General features: G+C 39.6%; 2 protein-coding genes across 2 annotated transcripts in view; both read left to right on the top strand.

Annotated features, from left to right (window-relative positions):
• The first annotated feature begins 212 nt into the window (after positions 1-212).
• Positions 213-11,177, top strand: ptchd3a (patched domain containing 3a). The gene is made up of 4 exons (XM_028568981.1): positions 213-923; positions 7,832-7,953; positions 9,142-9,287; positions 9,604-11,177. The coding sequence occupies exons 1-4, from the start codon at positions 213-215 to the stop codon at positions 11,175-11,177; spliced, it is 2,553 nt and encodes an 850-aa protein (XP_028424782.1).
• A 3,443-nt stretch (positions 11,178-14,620) lies between these two features.
• gpr158a (G protein-coupled receptor 158a) overlaps positions 14,621-14,913 on the top strand; it is an 84,964-nt gene continuing 84,671 nt past the window's right edge. Inside the window, exon 1 of the mRNA XM_028569997.1 lies at positions 14,621-14,706. Within this exon, the coding sequence (XP_028425798.1) occupies positions 14,621-14,706 (86 nt within the window). The remainder of the gene's footprint in view (positions 14,707-14,913) is intronic.

Raw genomic sequence — 14,913 nt, 5'->3', positions numbered from 1 at the left:
TGGCCACGAAGAAGCATGAGATCATAAGCAACACCAAATACTTTTCCCTGTTTTTCTTCTTTCCTGGTAAAAGAGTAACGATCAAGCCTTTATTGACCAAAGAGACCTCCTCCGACTTTCCAGAAACAGGTGTGTAAGGAGTGTTGTGATCTGCACGGCCTTTAAAAGGATGCAAATCCCTCACATGTGCCAATTCTCCTTCAAATCTGAAGATGGGCTGCAGACGCACAGACTGCCTGGCAAAGCCCCTGTCAGGCCTTTTTGAAAAACTTGGATCACTTGTAGGCTCCTGTCCATTTTATTTTTTTGTGATTCCTCTCATACTCTCAGCGGCGCTTGGCGGAGGCTTCACTTTTCTCAAAGACAGGGAGGACAATGACTTTGAACGGCAGTTCACACCCAGGAAAGGACCCTCGAAGGCAACGAGAGCTTTTGTCAGGGAAAACTTCCCCTACAATGACTCCATGTTTTCAGAGGACAGGTTGTACGACAAGAGCAACTTTGCATCCGTCATTGCTGTATCGACTAACAGCTCAAATATCCTTACAAATCCTGCTTTAGCGGAAATCCTCAGGCTCAACAATAAGATCCTTAATATCACTGTGCGCAATGGGAGCCTGGGATTCAGTGAGTTGTGTGCAAAAGCCAACGGAGAATGTGTCTCAAACATCCTCCTGGAAATTATTAGCGCTAATGCAGCCAGCATCACCTTCCCCGTACACAGGCACAGGTCCAGCTCAGTGTTTCTTGGCTCTGTGCTCGGCGGGGTTATCACAGATGTCAACAGCTCAGTCAGGAGTGCTCAGGCTGTAAAACTCATCTACTACTTAGATAACAAGGAAAGCTCAGCTGACGCCTCAAAATTATGGCTGAGAGGATTTCAAAAACTCTTATCAGATGAGACGGACTGCAAACACATTGACGTACGTATCATTTGCTACTGACATTTCTTTCACATACTTTTCAGTGAGACAAATACCACACATGAGAGGCACATTGCATTTTTTGGAACAATTTTGTGGTGAAGTGGTATATTATTCTTTCTTTTTACATATCTGACTATCATTATGTGAAGATTTTAGTTTTTCCATCAAACGTTTCTCTCTACACAGGGAGGTACCATAGTGGAAGAATACCAGCTTTTAGCCTCACCAGACCGCAATACAATGCAGAAACATTGTTGTATTGTTGAATAGCCGTTTATGACTGACAGCTCTGTTTTATGGCTTCTGCTCGCTGCACCCCAATGTAAAACCTACAACCAGGACTGACTCACAAGTCCAAATTCCCCCGACAGTTTGTGTAAAACTTTTCTGATTATTCCTTTTTTTCACATTCTTTATCCATCTAACTGTCCCACTTATATTCTGCAAATTGTATCTTCCTAACTGATTGTCTAAAGATAAGACGAGATAAGATAGACTTTATAGATCCCACACTGGGGAAATTCTCTCGTTAAAGGCTGTTTTAAAGCCCTCTTGCACCACCACCAGTGTTGGGGAGTAATGGAATACATGTAACGGCGTTATTTATTCAGAATACAAATTATGAGTAACTGTATTCTACTTCTGAGACAGGTTGATAATGCAGTTTGAGAGAATTGATATATCCCCCCCTTAAACATTTGCTAGAAAAGTAGTAACCTTTTCCATCTTTACCAAGGTTATAAGTTATAATAAAAGTACAGTATATACAAAATAAAATTGGTTATGGAGGGGGTTACATATCTTGGCAGACTATATAAATTCAATGCATTGTTATCATGACGATTATTATGATTATTATTTATTTAGGGAAAATTCTGATTAATTTACAACAATATCCAACAATATCCATATGCAATGGAAACAGGGATTACAGACACAAAATATAATAATATATAATAATATATTTGCTATGCTGCATTCAGTTTAATGTACATTTCAGGTAGATGCAACTATGGTGAGCAGAGTTAAAATGATTACAGTGATCTTGATTCTATAGTATCAACCACGTAGGCCTATTTGAATGAACAAATTCCTTACAAAAGCAGCGTGTCTGGATCTAGCAATCGAGTCTGTGTAGTATTCCTATAATTCCTAATTCCAGAAAGAATTAGGAATCAGTTTATTGTGAAGGGCTTGATTAAAAAAAATAATAATTAAATTGACTGTCTGGCTGCACAGTTAATGCCATTTACAATTCACAGTAGTTGAACTTTAATCCCCAATATAGGAAACAAACCAGTGCAATAAGATTCTATGTATTTTTATCACCTTGTTTTGATCAGTTTGTCAGTATTCACACATAGTTGTGTGTTGTCATGAGCGACACCCATCACATACAACTCTGATTTAGTTATATAGTTACTTACCTTTGAGTACTTGTGTCCTAAAGTAATAAAATGTGACGTCTTTGTCAGTGATTTTATTGACCAAAAGAGACCTCCTCCGACTTTCCAGAAACAGGTGTGACCAAAAGGAGTGTTGTGATCTGATCTGCACGGCCTTTAAAAGGATGCAAATCCCTCACATGTGCCAATTCTCCTTCAAATCTGAAGATGGGCTGCAGACGCACAGACTGCCTGGCAAAGCCCCTGTCAGGCCTTTTTGAAAAACTTGGATCACTTGTAGGCTCCTGTCCATTTTATTTTTTTGTGATTCCTCTCATACTCTCAGCGGCGCTTGGCGGAGGCTTCACTTTTCTCAAAGACAGGGAGGACAATGACTTTGAACGGCAGTTCACACCCAGGAAAGGACCCTCGAAGGCAACGAGAGCTTTTGTCAGGGAAAACTTCCCCTACAATGACTCCATGTTTTCAGAGGACAGGTTGTACGACAAGAGCAACTTTGCATCCGTCATTGCTGTATCGACTAACAGCTCAAATATCCTTACAAATCCTGCTTTTAGCGGAAATCCTCAGGCTCAACAATAAGATCCTTAATATCACTGTGCGCAATGGGAGCCTGGGATTCAGTGAGTTGTGTGCAAAAGCCAACGGAGAATGTGTCTCAAACATCCTCCTGGAAATTATTAGCGCTAATGCAGCCAGCATCACCTTCCCCGTACACAGGCACAGGTCCAGCTCAGTGTTTCTTGGCTCTGTGCTCGGCGGGTTATCACAGATGTCAACAGCTCAGTCAGGAGTGCTCAGGCTGTAAAACTCATCTACTACTTAGATAACAAGGAAAGCTCAGCTGACGCCTCAAAATTATGGCTGAGAGGATTTCAAAAACTCTTATCAGATGAGACGGACTGCAAACACATTGACGTACGTATCATTTGCTACTGACATTTCTTTCACATACTTTTCAGTGAGACAAATACCACACATGAGAGGCACATTGCATTTTTTGGAACAATTTTGTGGTGAAGTGGTATATTATTCTTTCTTTTTACATATCTGACTATCATTATGTGAAGATTTTAGTTTTTCCATCAAACGTTTCTCTCTACACAGGGAGGTACCATAGTGGAAGAATACCAGCTTTTAGCCTCACCAGACCGCAATACAATGCAGAAACATTGTTGTATTGTTGAATAGCCGTTTATGACTGACAGCTCTGTTTTATGGCTTCTGCTCGCTGCACCCCAATGTAAAACCTACAACCAGGACTGACTCACAAGTCCAAATTCCCCCGACAGTTTGTGTAAAACTTTTCTGATTATTCCTTTTTTTCACATTCTTTATCCATCTAACTGTCCCACTTATATTCTGCAAATTGTATCTTCCTAACTGATTGTCTAAAGATAAGACGAGATAAGATAGACTTTATAGATCCCACACTGGGGAAATTCTCTCGTTAAAGGCTGTTTTAAAGCCCTCTTGCACCACCACCAGTGTTGGGGAGTAATGGAATACATGTAACGGCGTTACGTATTCAGAATACAAATTATGAGTAACTGTATTCTACTTCTGAGACAGGTTGATAATGCAGTTTGAGAGAATTGATATATCCCCCCCTTAAACATTTGCTAGAAAAGTAGTAACCTTTTCCATCTTTACCAAGGTTATAAGTTATAATAAAAGTACAGTATATACAAAATAAAATTGGTTATGGAGGGGGTTACATATCTTGGCAGACTATATAAATTCAATGCATTGTTATCATGACGATTATTATGATTATTATTTATTTAGGGGAAAATTCTGATTAATTTACAACAATATCCAACAATATCCATATGCAATGGAAACAGGGATTACAGACACAAAATATAATAATATATAATAATATATTTGCTATGCTGCATTCAGTTTAATGTACATTTCAGGTAGATGCAACTATGGTGAGCAGAGTTAAAATGATTACAGTGATCTTGATTCTATAGTATCAACCACGTAGGCCTATTTGAATGAACAAATTCCTTACAAAAGCAGCGTGTCTGGATCTAGCAATCGAGTCTGTGTAGTATTCCTATAATTCCTAATTCCAGAAAGAATTAGGAATCAGTTTATTGTGAAGGGCTTGATTAAAAAAAATAATAATTAAATTGACTGTCTGGCTGCACAGTTAATGCCATTTACAATTCACAGTAGTTGAACTTTAATCCCCAATATAGGAAACAAACCAGTGCAATAAGATTCTATGTATTTTTATCACCTTGTTTTGATCAGTTTGTCAGTATTCACACATAGTTGTGTGTTGTCATGAGCGACACCCATCACATACAACTCTGATTTAGTTATATAGTTACTTACCTTTGAGTACTTGTGTCCTAAAGTAATAAAATGTGACGTCTTTGTCAGTGATTTTATTGACCAAAAGAGACCTCCTCCGACTTTCCAGAAACAGGTGTGTAAGGAGTGTTGTGATCTGCACGGCCTTTAAAAGGATGCAAATCCCTCACATGTGCCAATTCTCCTTCAAATCTGAAGATGGGCTGCAGACGCACAGACTGCCTGGCAAAGCCCCTGTCAGGCCTTTTTGAAAAACTTGGATCACTTGTAGGCTCCTGTCCATTTTATTTTTTTGTGATTCCTCTCATACTCTCAGCGGCGCTTGGCGGAAGCTTCACTTTTCTCAAAGACAGGGAGGACAATGACTTTGAACGGCAGTTCACACCCAGGAAAGGACCCTCGAAGGCAACGAGAGCTTTTGTCAGGGAAAACTTCCCCTACAATGACTCCATGTTTTCAGAGGACAGGCTGTACAACAAGAGCAACTTTGCATCCGTCATTGCTGTATCGACTAACAGCTCAAATATCCTTACAAATCCTGCTTTTGCGGAAATCCTCAGGCTCAACAATAAGATCCTTAATATCACTGTGCGCAATGGGAGCCTGGGATTCAGTGAGTTGTGTGCAAAAGCCAACGGAGAATGTGTCTCAAACATCCTCCTGGAAATTATTAGCGCTAATGCAGCCAGCATCACCTTCCCCGTACACAGGCACAGGTCCAGCTCAGTGTTTCTTGGCTCTGTGCTCGGCGGGGTTATCACAGATGTCAACAGCTCAGTCAGGAGTGCTCAGGCTGTAAAACTCATCTACTACTTAGATAACAAGGAAAGCTCAGCTGACGCCTCAAAATTATGGCTGAGAGGATTTCAAAAACTCTTATCAGATGAGACGGACTGCAAACACATTGACGTACGTATCATTTGCTACTGACATTTCTTTCACATACTTTTCAGTGAGACAAATACCACACATGAGAGGCACATTGCATTTTTTGGAACAATTTTGTGGTGAAGTGGTATATTATTCTTTCTTTTTACATATCTGACTATCATTATGTGAAGATTTTAGTTTTTCCATCAAACGTTTCTCTCTACACAGGGAGGTACCATAGTGGAAGAATACCAGCTTTTAGCCTCACCAGACCGCAATACAATGCAGAAACATTGTTGTATTGTTGAATAGCCGTTTATGACTGACAGCTCTGTTTTATGGCTTCTGCTCGCTGCACCCCAATGTAAAACCTACAACCAGGACTGACTCACAAGTCCAAATTCCCCCGACAGTTTGTGTAAAACTTTTCTGATTATTCCTTTTTTTCACATTCTTTATCCATCTAACTGTCCCACTTATATTCTGCAAATTGTATCTTCCTAACTGATTGTCTAAAGATAAGACGAGATAAGATAGACTTTATAGATCCCACACTGGGGAAATTCTCTCGTTAAAGGCTGTTTTAAAGCCCTCTTGCACCACCATCAGTGTTGGGGAGTAACGGAATACATGTAACGGCGTTACGTATTCAGAATACAAATTATGAGTAACTGTATTCCGTTACAGTTACAATTTAAATAGTTGGTATTTAGAATACAGTTACATTGTTAAAATCAATGGATTACATGACAATACTTCTCTGTTTCACGAGTTTATTCACTCTGAATAAATTAAGGCAACTTAATGCATTTTCCAGAAGCCCCGATATGAAATAGAAAAAAATAGCTATTTGCGTGATCAGTCACAATGGAGTCGGAACCGGCACGACAGAGACAGGGCAGCAATAAGTTTCTATCTTGGAAATTCAAACAGCATTTCACATTAAAGAACGAACAGGGAGAATGAAATACAGCTAACTGTGCCGTGCTAACTGACCCCTTACATCAGGGGTCTTCAACATTTTTTAAACCAAGGACCCCTTAACTTAAAGTGAGATGTAGCAGGGACCCCCTACTACATATTGTATGAAATTAAGTTGCCTATTAAACTGGGCCTACAATAACAGTTAGGGCAACCTAAAGCGTTCTTACATAGCCTTTTTTCATAAGCTATTAAAATATTAATTGTTGGCATGATTTTATAATATTTAAATGTTACATACTGTATGTGGCACAGTAAATCTAGGATTAACTGTATCTGTGGGCTGATATCTTAGGGACTCCCTTACCTATAGGCCAGTAAGCCTATCATCAGTGGGAATTTATATTTGCTAATAATATGTTGGAATTATGTTAAGGCATTTTAATTTTAAAAGACTCTAAGATAATAAAAAGACTCAAAAATTTAAAATAATTTGGAGGCCCCCCTGCAATGACTTTGAGGACCCCTGGTTGAAGATCTCTGCCTTACATCACTTTTACTTTTATACTTTAAGTAGTTTTGAAACCAGTACTTTTACACTTTTACTTAAGTAAAAAGCTTGAGTTGATACTTCCACTTCTACAAAATTCTTTTCAAACCCTAGTATCTATACTTCTACTTGAGAAATGAATGTGAATACTTTTGACACTTCTGCACACCATTATAGGCCTGTTTAGTAAGCTGGATGTGATAGCCGCATTCCTACACTTACAAAACGAAATTCAATGTGGAAGTAATCTTGAAGTAATCCAAGTATTCAGAATACGTTACTCAGATTGAGTAACGTAACAAATACGTTACAAATTACATTTGTGGTCATGTATTCTGTATTCTGTAACGAAATACGTTTTGAAAGTATCCTTCCCAACACTGACCACCATAAATATATTTCTGGTGGAGAAATACTCATTTACATTTTATTTCAGGTAGATTTGAAGATATTAGGGCAATTTGTGTTTATTTGTAGAATGCTTAAGTGAAGAGGTCAAGATGTCTTTACAGCAAATTAAAATACGTTAAGGGGTTTGGAAGCCACTCTGGTAATTGTAGCATGGCACTAACAGAAGCAGATGAAACATTTTGAGGCAACACATTGTTAAAAAACAACCCCTTGAATACATTTAGCACCACAAAATGGACAAAGTAAAAGCAGATTTGATCTCATAGCTCTAGATGTTAATCTAAAATGAGTACTGTTAATGTAAAATAAGCACATATATGCATTTTAGTTACAGCCTGTCTGCTTCAAATGTATTTCTGCTGAGACGTCCATGTGTAAACACTGTTTTCTGACTTCATGTTGGCGTCTCTCTATTGTAGGTATCGTACTACACCTCCAAATCCAGGCAGGATGAGATTGACAGTCACACCACAGATGGCATCCCTTTATTCCTCATCACTTATGCCTGTGCTATCACTCTCTCTGTGATATCCTGCCTGAGGTAAGAAGTGATTGGTCACTGTCACACAGTGAGCGATTTCCTGACGTCGCTGTTGTTTATCAAATGGACTGATACAGCACAGCCACATGTAGCTTACATGTAGTTGAAATGTTTTATTTGACTTCAAATTTAGTTTACATATGAGTTTTTAGTTATTTTGAGTCTAGAGTTAAAGGTTTTAGTTCATATTTTAGATTCTGTAAGGTGTAGTTTCGCACACGGAGTGGACAAAATAATAGAAACACCTGATCATTTCGTACAATCCATAAAAAAAACACATCATAAACCACAGACACAAAAAAAATGACTGTTTTTATTACACTAAACTTCATTATTGCTATTATAAAAATGTGATGGTGGGTTTTAAAGTGAGACTGTGACTTTAGAAAGAAGAAATAGCACATTCATTCTCTTACAAATGAAAGGTTGAATTCACAAGCAAACAACTGCACCCTCTCTCAGTTCAACACACTCAGGAGCTGTTACTTGGTCTGGTATGACCAGTAGCTTATGGTGGCTATAGCTAACGTTAGCAAACTCTAGAAAGATATTAACTCCATACCCATAGATCAGTGTAATAGTGATACAGTGGCTTGACTGTGTATCGTATCAAAACTCTCTCTCTGTATTTCTCAGTATGGCTATGTTCAGAAGATTGGTGTCGTCTGGCGACTTCCACTCTCAGAAAATCGAGTGAGGATAATTACCTCTACTGAAGAGTCCATCATGTTTTTTTAATCCTCCGTGTCCTCCTTGGCTACAAGCAACTGCGTTGGGAAGGGGTGGGGGTGGTGCGCGATCACGCAAGGCTTGTATCATGTGGATGCGCCGACAGTTTTGTTGTCATTTCTTGGAATTCCTCATGGGGGAGACAGAAACTATGCACTATAGCTTTTAAAAATTCCTGCTCACCTTGCTGCAGTGCGATACAAGTTTATGTCAGAGCGTGGCAGTACATAGTGGCATCACTGTTGAGTGTAGCATACTCCACCTGCAAGTAGTTATTTGTCAGAGGTTGTTTTTATTTTTACTGTACACCAAAAAACTGCTTGTAACTTCTTGCTACAAATATCTAACAATATGCAGGATTATTCTGAGGCTGCTCGGGTTGAAGTTATCAAGATAATACAGTATATTGTTACCTTCATCATGCAGCTAATATCTGATCTATGCCTTCCTCCTTCACAGATTGGACAATGTGAGGAACAAGGTGTGGGTGGCCGTTTTCGGCGTCTTATCCACGGGTCTGGCTATTGTCTCGTCTTTTGGCTTGCTGCTTTACATCGGAGTGCCATTCGTTATAACAGTCGCAAACTCTCCTTTCCTGATACTTGGTAAGAAAAAAAAGCACCTTTGTCCTCAATAGTAAAATACTGCATTTACATGGTAAGTGACAATGCAAAAAAAAAAAAAAAAAAAAAAACTTGACAATGTTTTGCAGAGCATTAAAGTGACCAGGATTTGAACCTCTTTAATGTACATATATTTCAAGGTAGATTAAACTGCAGTTCATCATGTCATATAAGTATTTTATGTTTGACATTAAATATATTGTAAAACATTTAGAGTCTCACAAATGAAAATGCTCAAACAAAGTGCCATTGCCTCTAAACTGTCATTCATTTTACATGACTGAAATCATTTTTCCAGGAATAGGTCTCAACAACATGTTCATAATGGTGTCTGACTGGCAGCACACCAACGTAAAAGACCCAGTGCCGAAGCGAATGGCTCACTCTTACAAAGAAGCAATCATGTCCATCACCATCACCACCCTGACCGACGTCTTCAAGTTCTCCATAGGCGTCACGTCCGACTTCCCATCAGTGCAGTCGTTCTGCCTGTACACCAGCGTCTCCATCATATTTTGTTACGTGTACACAATCACCTTCTTTGGAGCCTTCTTGGCTCTAAATGGGAGGCGAGAAGCCAGCAACAGGCACTGGCTGACCTGCATGAAAATACCATCAGACAATGCTGGTCATCATTCTCAGATATATAACATCTGCTGTGTGGGAGGCGACTATGATAAGAACACTGGAGCAGAGAAAAAAAAAACTATTATTTTTTTTAAGGATTACTATGGCCCGTTTTTGATCAAACCCTGTGTCAAGGGTGTTGTAATCTTCCTTTATGTGGTATATTTAGCTACGAGTGTTTATGGATGTTTCCAGGTAGGCCTACAACAGGGGATTGAGCTCTACGATCTGGCCGCTGATAACTCCCCCGTTACGAGATTCAATTTGAAGGATAGTCGGTATTTTTCGGATTATGGTCCATCTGTGATGGTTATGGTAGGTGAGGAATTCCAATACTGGAATAAAACCAAGAGACACCAACTTCAGGGATGCATAGAGGACTTTAAAAAGCTCCACTTTGTAGATGAGCATGTCTATACATCCTGGCTTGACGCTTATTTGTCATATGGACAGGAAACACATTTAAACCTTGATGATGAAGATGTTTTTCTCGCAAATCTAACAACATTTTTTGATTTATTTCCTCTTTTCAAGCAAGATCTGAACCTAACTAGGGATGCCATCTATGCATCCAGGTTCTTCGTGCAGACTGTTGATATTGCCAATGCCAGCATGGAAATTTACATGTTTACAGGTCTTAAAACCACTGCTGGCAGATGCCGTGCAGCATCTTTATTAGTTTATAACCCGATATTCATCTTCTATGACCAGCACGCCGTAGTAGTTAAAAGCATGATTAAAAACGTTGGCGTGATCACAGCAGTGATGTTAGTTGTCTCTCTCCTGCTGATTCCAAACCCCCTCTGCTCATTATGGGTGACTTGTTCGATTGGTTCAGTGACTGCGGGGGTGACTGGTTTCATGGCGCTATGGGACATCAGTCTCGATTCAATATCCATGATCATTTTTACCATCTGCATCGGCTTCACAGTGGACTGCTCAGCTCACGTGGCTTACGCCTTCGTCTCAAGCAAGAGAAGGAGTCGTGACGACAAGGTTGTGGATGCTCTCTCCAGTTTGGGCTACCCCATCCTTCAAGGAGCCCTGTCCACCATTTTAGGGGTGTCTGTGTTGGCTAGGTCTGAATTTCACACATTCAGAACATTTTTTCAGATCTTCTTTCTTGTCATGTTTATTGGCGTGCTTCACGGCCTCATTTTCATTCCAGTAATTCTGACACTGTGTACGTGCAGATCAGATGAAGACGAAAGTGAAGACAAGAGTGTGAAAATCAGCAAACTCTGAACACAGTTACAGTGCTGATGGCAGGCATAAATGTGTACATTTACTTCAGATTCCATAGTAAAAACATTTGCTTTAAACGTTATCTTTAAAACTTTTCCATTGAATGACAAAGAACCTTTCTAATTCAGTGAAGCCTTTTGCCAAATAGTTATCTCAGAACATGAATAACATAAGGTGTACTGTATTTTGAAAGTTATTTATTTTTATGTTCATTTTTTGGGCCATTTTTAGGCCTTTATTTGACAGGACAGCTGAAGAAATGAAAGGGGGGGACAACATGCAGCAAAGGGCCGCAGGTCGGAGTCGAACCCAGGCCCACTGCATTGAGGAGTAACCCTCTATATATGGACCACCGCTCTACCAACTGAGCTATCCAGGCACCCATGTGTTTACAGTCATTCTGTTTTCTTTTTCTTGATGACAGATTGATGAATTAAGATGACTATCAGTGATTTTGTAAATGTTTTGCTGTTTTTGTATTCAGTGCTTTATAATGTTAATCACAGTTAATTAAACTTCAGGTTTCAATAAACAGAAATTTCACTGGAGATGTTCACTATTTTGCCATTGTATACATGACAATAAAGCTGACAATCCAAACCAGCTGTTCCAATAACGAAATGAATGAATACATGGGGCGTTTATATGCCATGCTGCAAGGCCAGTAACTTCTTCTTATCATTACTGTGTTGAATAAAGTACAATTCTCTTAATGGGCACCTTGCATAATTAGTGGAGCACATTTATGTGCTTCTAAACTCTGAACTACTCTCTAACGGGCTAATGAAAGTAAATTTAATTTCTGACAATTGTACAGTGGCATTTCTTACATGGCAGCAGAGCAATTGTGTAATTGATCAAATTGTAGATGACTTGGTATTTCCTAACATATATATTGCCCAGTAATTTCTGTTTTTGCTCTCTTCACATGGTGGTGGAATGAAATAATGTCACAATAATGACTACGGAAGCCCTGAGAGGCAAGTGAGAAAACCAATTCTGCTGATCTATTTTCTGAGTCTGATTTAAAGTGTTTTCTCTCAGGTGTTTACTGTATGAATTAAGAAAAAAAATTTGGAAGGTGATTTTTTTTGGTTCAGAATAATTTTGAAAGTGTTTGTTGTTGTAATATTCACTTCGACCACAAGAGGCTGAAGTGCACACTACTCCATGCACTCTAAACACAACATAAATACTATTGTGTGTTAGCAAGTTATGTAACATTACTGGCATGTCTTTCTTTTGGCTAGAAATGTATTTTAATCAGCGCTGGAGCCCTTCAGCCTCTTGTGGCCAAAAATTCACCTTTTTTTCCACCTGTTCTTGAAACCCAGGAAAGAAAACAATTTAGATAAGTCTTTGAAAATGAAGACATTTGTTCATCTTCCGTAGTGTAGATGACTGACTTGGGTATTATAAATAAAATTGGTAAAGGATTACAGTTGGTTTACAATTAAGATGTCCTACCGATAATTTTTATGCCGTTGTGAATTACTGGTTAAATCTCTAAGCTATGTGATGGCTTTGGGTTGCCTCTAAGGCTACTTAAACACAAGTCATTTAAACTTATACCATACACAAATCTAAATGTCCACATATCACAATGATGTAACTCAATACTGTGTTGCTGCAATTGTTGCCCTGAAATTCCTGTAATCCGGGTTTAGAAGCAACAGGACTTTTGAAAACCTTACAGCTCAGATCTGGCACATAAGGGCAGAAAAAAAAATCTCATATTCTCTTTAGGTTGGCATACTTTTCAAATGTCACATTATTCAAAACTGCATGTAATTAAGCTGCACTGCAATCCATCTCAATCAAGCTTTCAACTGGCAGCACATCAACATTAAGAACCCACTGCCCATGCAGATGGTTCACACTTTCAAGAAAAGGTGCTATGTCCACCTTTGTAACTGTCATCATCACCATGACTAATGCTTTTTGATTTTTTTTGCATTGCTTTCATTTCCTTCTCTGCAGCATTTTGGTAGCACCAACATCAAAATGGAAAGAGAAAGAAAAGCAGATTCATAAAATAATATATTTTTTTTCATCCACAGTGAGAACATACAGCCGTTTTGACATAATGGTCATACAGCTGTACAGGATCAAGTTTTCCCAATTATTTTCTATACAGCGGTGCATCAATGGCAGCTGCAGGATTAACCATCTCAGGTCGTTTGCTTGCGGATATCAATATTTCGAAATAGGACAATAGAGCAGCCTCTTGCGTGCAGCTGTATGTAGTTTGGTCAAGAAATCCACAAGGTCTTAAGGTTCCAACTTCCAGCATCTCTGGTGGCCCCTGCATCGCGCAGGTCATCTCTCAACTCTGTCACCCTCCGTCACGCCTGTCTTCCTCACCCTCCTTCCAGGACGAGATGCCTCTGGCCCACACAGCGTGACGTGACATGCCCCTACATGACACCCAGGACAGAGAGGACAGAGAAAGAGAGAGAGAGAGAGAGAGAGAGAGAGAGAGAGAGAGAGAAACCTTGGAGCTTGAACTAATAAGAAAGGGAGAGACTGATTGATTGGTTATGAAGTAAAGAAATCAATCAGACCTTTTTGCTGCTTAATAAAACCCAGATCCATCAGTGTAGTTTGCTTGGCTAACACATGAAGGAGCAACAGCTTGCCTCAACTATAAATTAGCGTAATAGTTTATTGATTAAATCCATGTCTAGGTTGAAGGGAAGGCTTGACTGAATTCCCACAAATAGGCCCTTGTAGGTTTGGAGATATGGTTGCCCAGTTGTATCTAAGACTAAAAAGAAAACACAGTACCATGGTTGAGGATTACAAAGAAGTACATTAGTATGTTCTAGTTTGCTGGGTGTAGTATTAGGCTGAGAAGCCCAGACGACATATGAAGTTTGCTGCTGAACTGTTTTGGTTGTACAGTATTTGACGGAACAGAAAATTACCTTTAAAACTTGATCTTGCCTATACACTATATGGCCCAGAGTATATACAGACACCCAAACATTACACCCACATGTGATTGTTTAAAATCTCACCTCAAACCCATGGGTATAATTATGTTGCTTTAGCAGCTTCCACTCTTTCCCGGAAGGCTTTTCACTAGATTTTGGAACCTGGCTGGAGGAATTTGGTTCCATTCAGCCACATGAGCATTAATGGGGTCCAACTCTGATATTGGGTGATATACTAGACTGGGGGTGAGATGAAGGCCAGTCAATGTTTGTTTAACCAAACAGAGAAAATAGGAACAGGAAAGGGTTGCCCAAGCTGTTGCCACATCACCATATCCGGTAGAATCACAATTTCCCTAAAAGCCCCTGAATGTAGTATGTCCTCAATTAGCTTCCTTCCTACAGTAATGAGATCATACTTCATCTGTTTCAGCACCGGACAGCTCCCTCGCCGCTCCACCAAACACTGCGCCGTGACTGACAGAAGAAGCGGCCATACGCGGATCAATGGCGCTTCTGGAGCCCTATGAGATGATGAAGAAGACGGGCTTTAAGTGCGCTCGGCTCCTGATGTGTCTCTTCGTGTCGCTTTGGTAGGTCTACTTATCAATGCTTGTTGTGGACGGAAGAGGGCGGAGTGCGTTTGTCATCCAAGTGAGAAAGCTCTCTGACTCGGTGCCTCATAAAAAATATATAAATATAATATTAACCTGCCCCCTTTACCCCTCCCGTCTTCCTCGTTTGAGTCAGTCCATGTAGCATGCACGCAGAGGTAGAACGTCTTATCTACAGTGAGAGAG

The sequence above is a fragment of the Perca flavescens genome, chromosome 22 (assembly GCF_004354835.1).
Source record: "Perca flavescens isolate YP-PL-M2 chromosome 22, PFLA_1.0, whole genome shotgun sequence".
Classification (NCBI taxonomy): domain Eukaryota; kingdom Metazoa; phylum Chordata; class Actinopteri; order Perciformes; family Percidae; genus Perca; species Perca flavescens.
This window is presented reverse-complemented; position numbering and strand designations above follow the sequence as displayed.

Bases quoted from the DNA above. Each gene is read 5' to 3' on its own strand.
- ptchd3a (XM_028568981.1), top strand. From the start codon at position 213: ATGGGCTGCAGACGCACAGACTGCCTGGCAAAGCCCCTGTCAGGCCTT. The intron at 924-7,831 runs GTACGTATCATT...TCTCTATTGTAG, and splicing joins CGGACTGCAAACACATTGAC to GTATCGTACTACACCTCCAA. The intron at 7,954-9,141 runs GTAAGAAGTGAT...CCTCCTTCACAG, and splicing joins TCTGTGATATCCTGCCTGAG to ATTGGACAATGTGAGGAACA.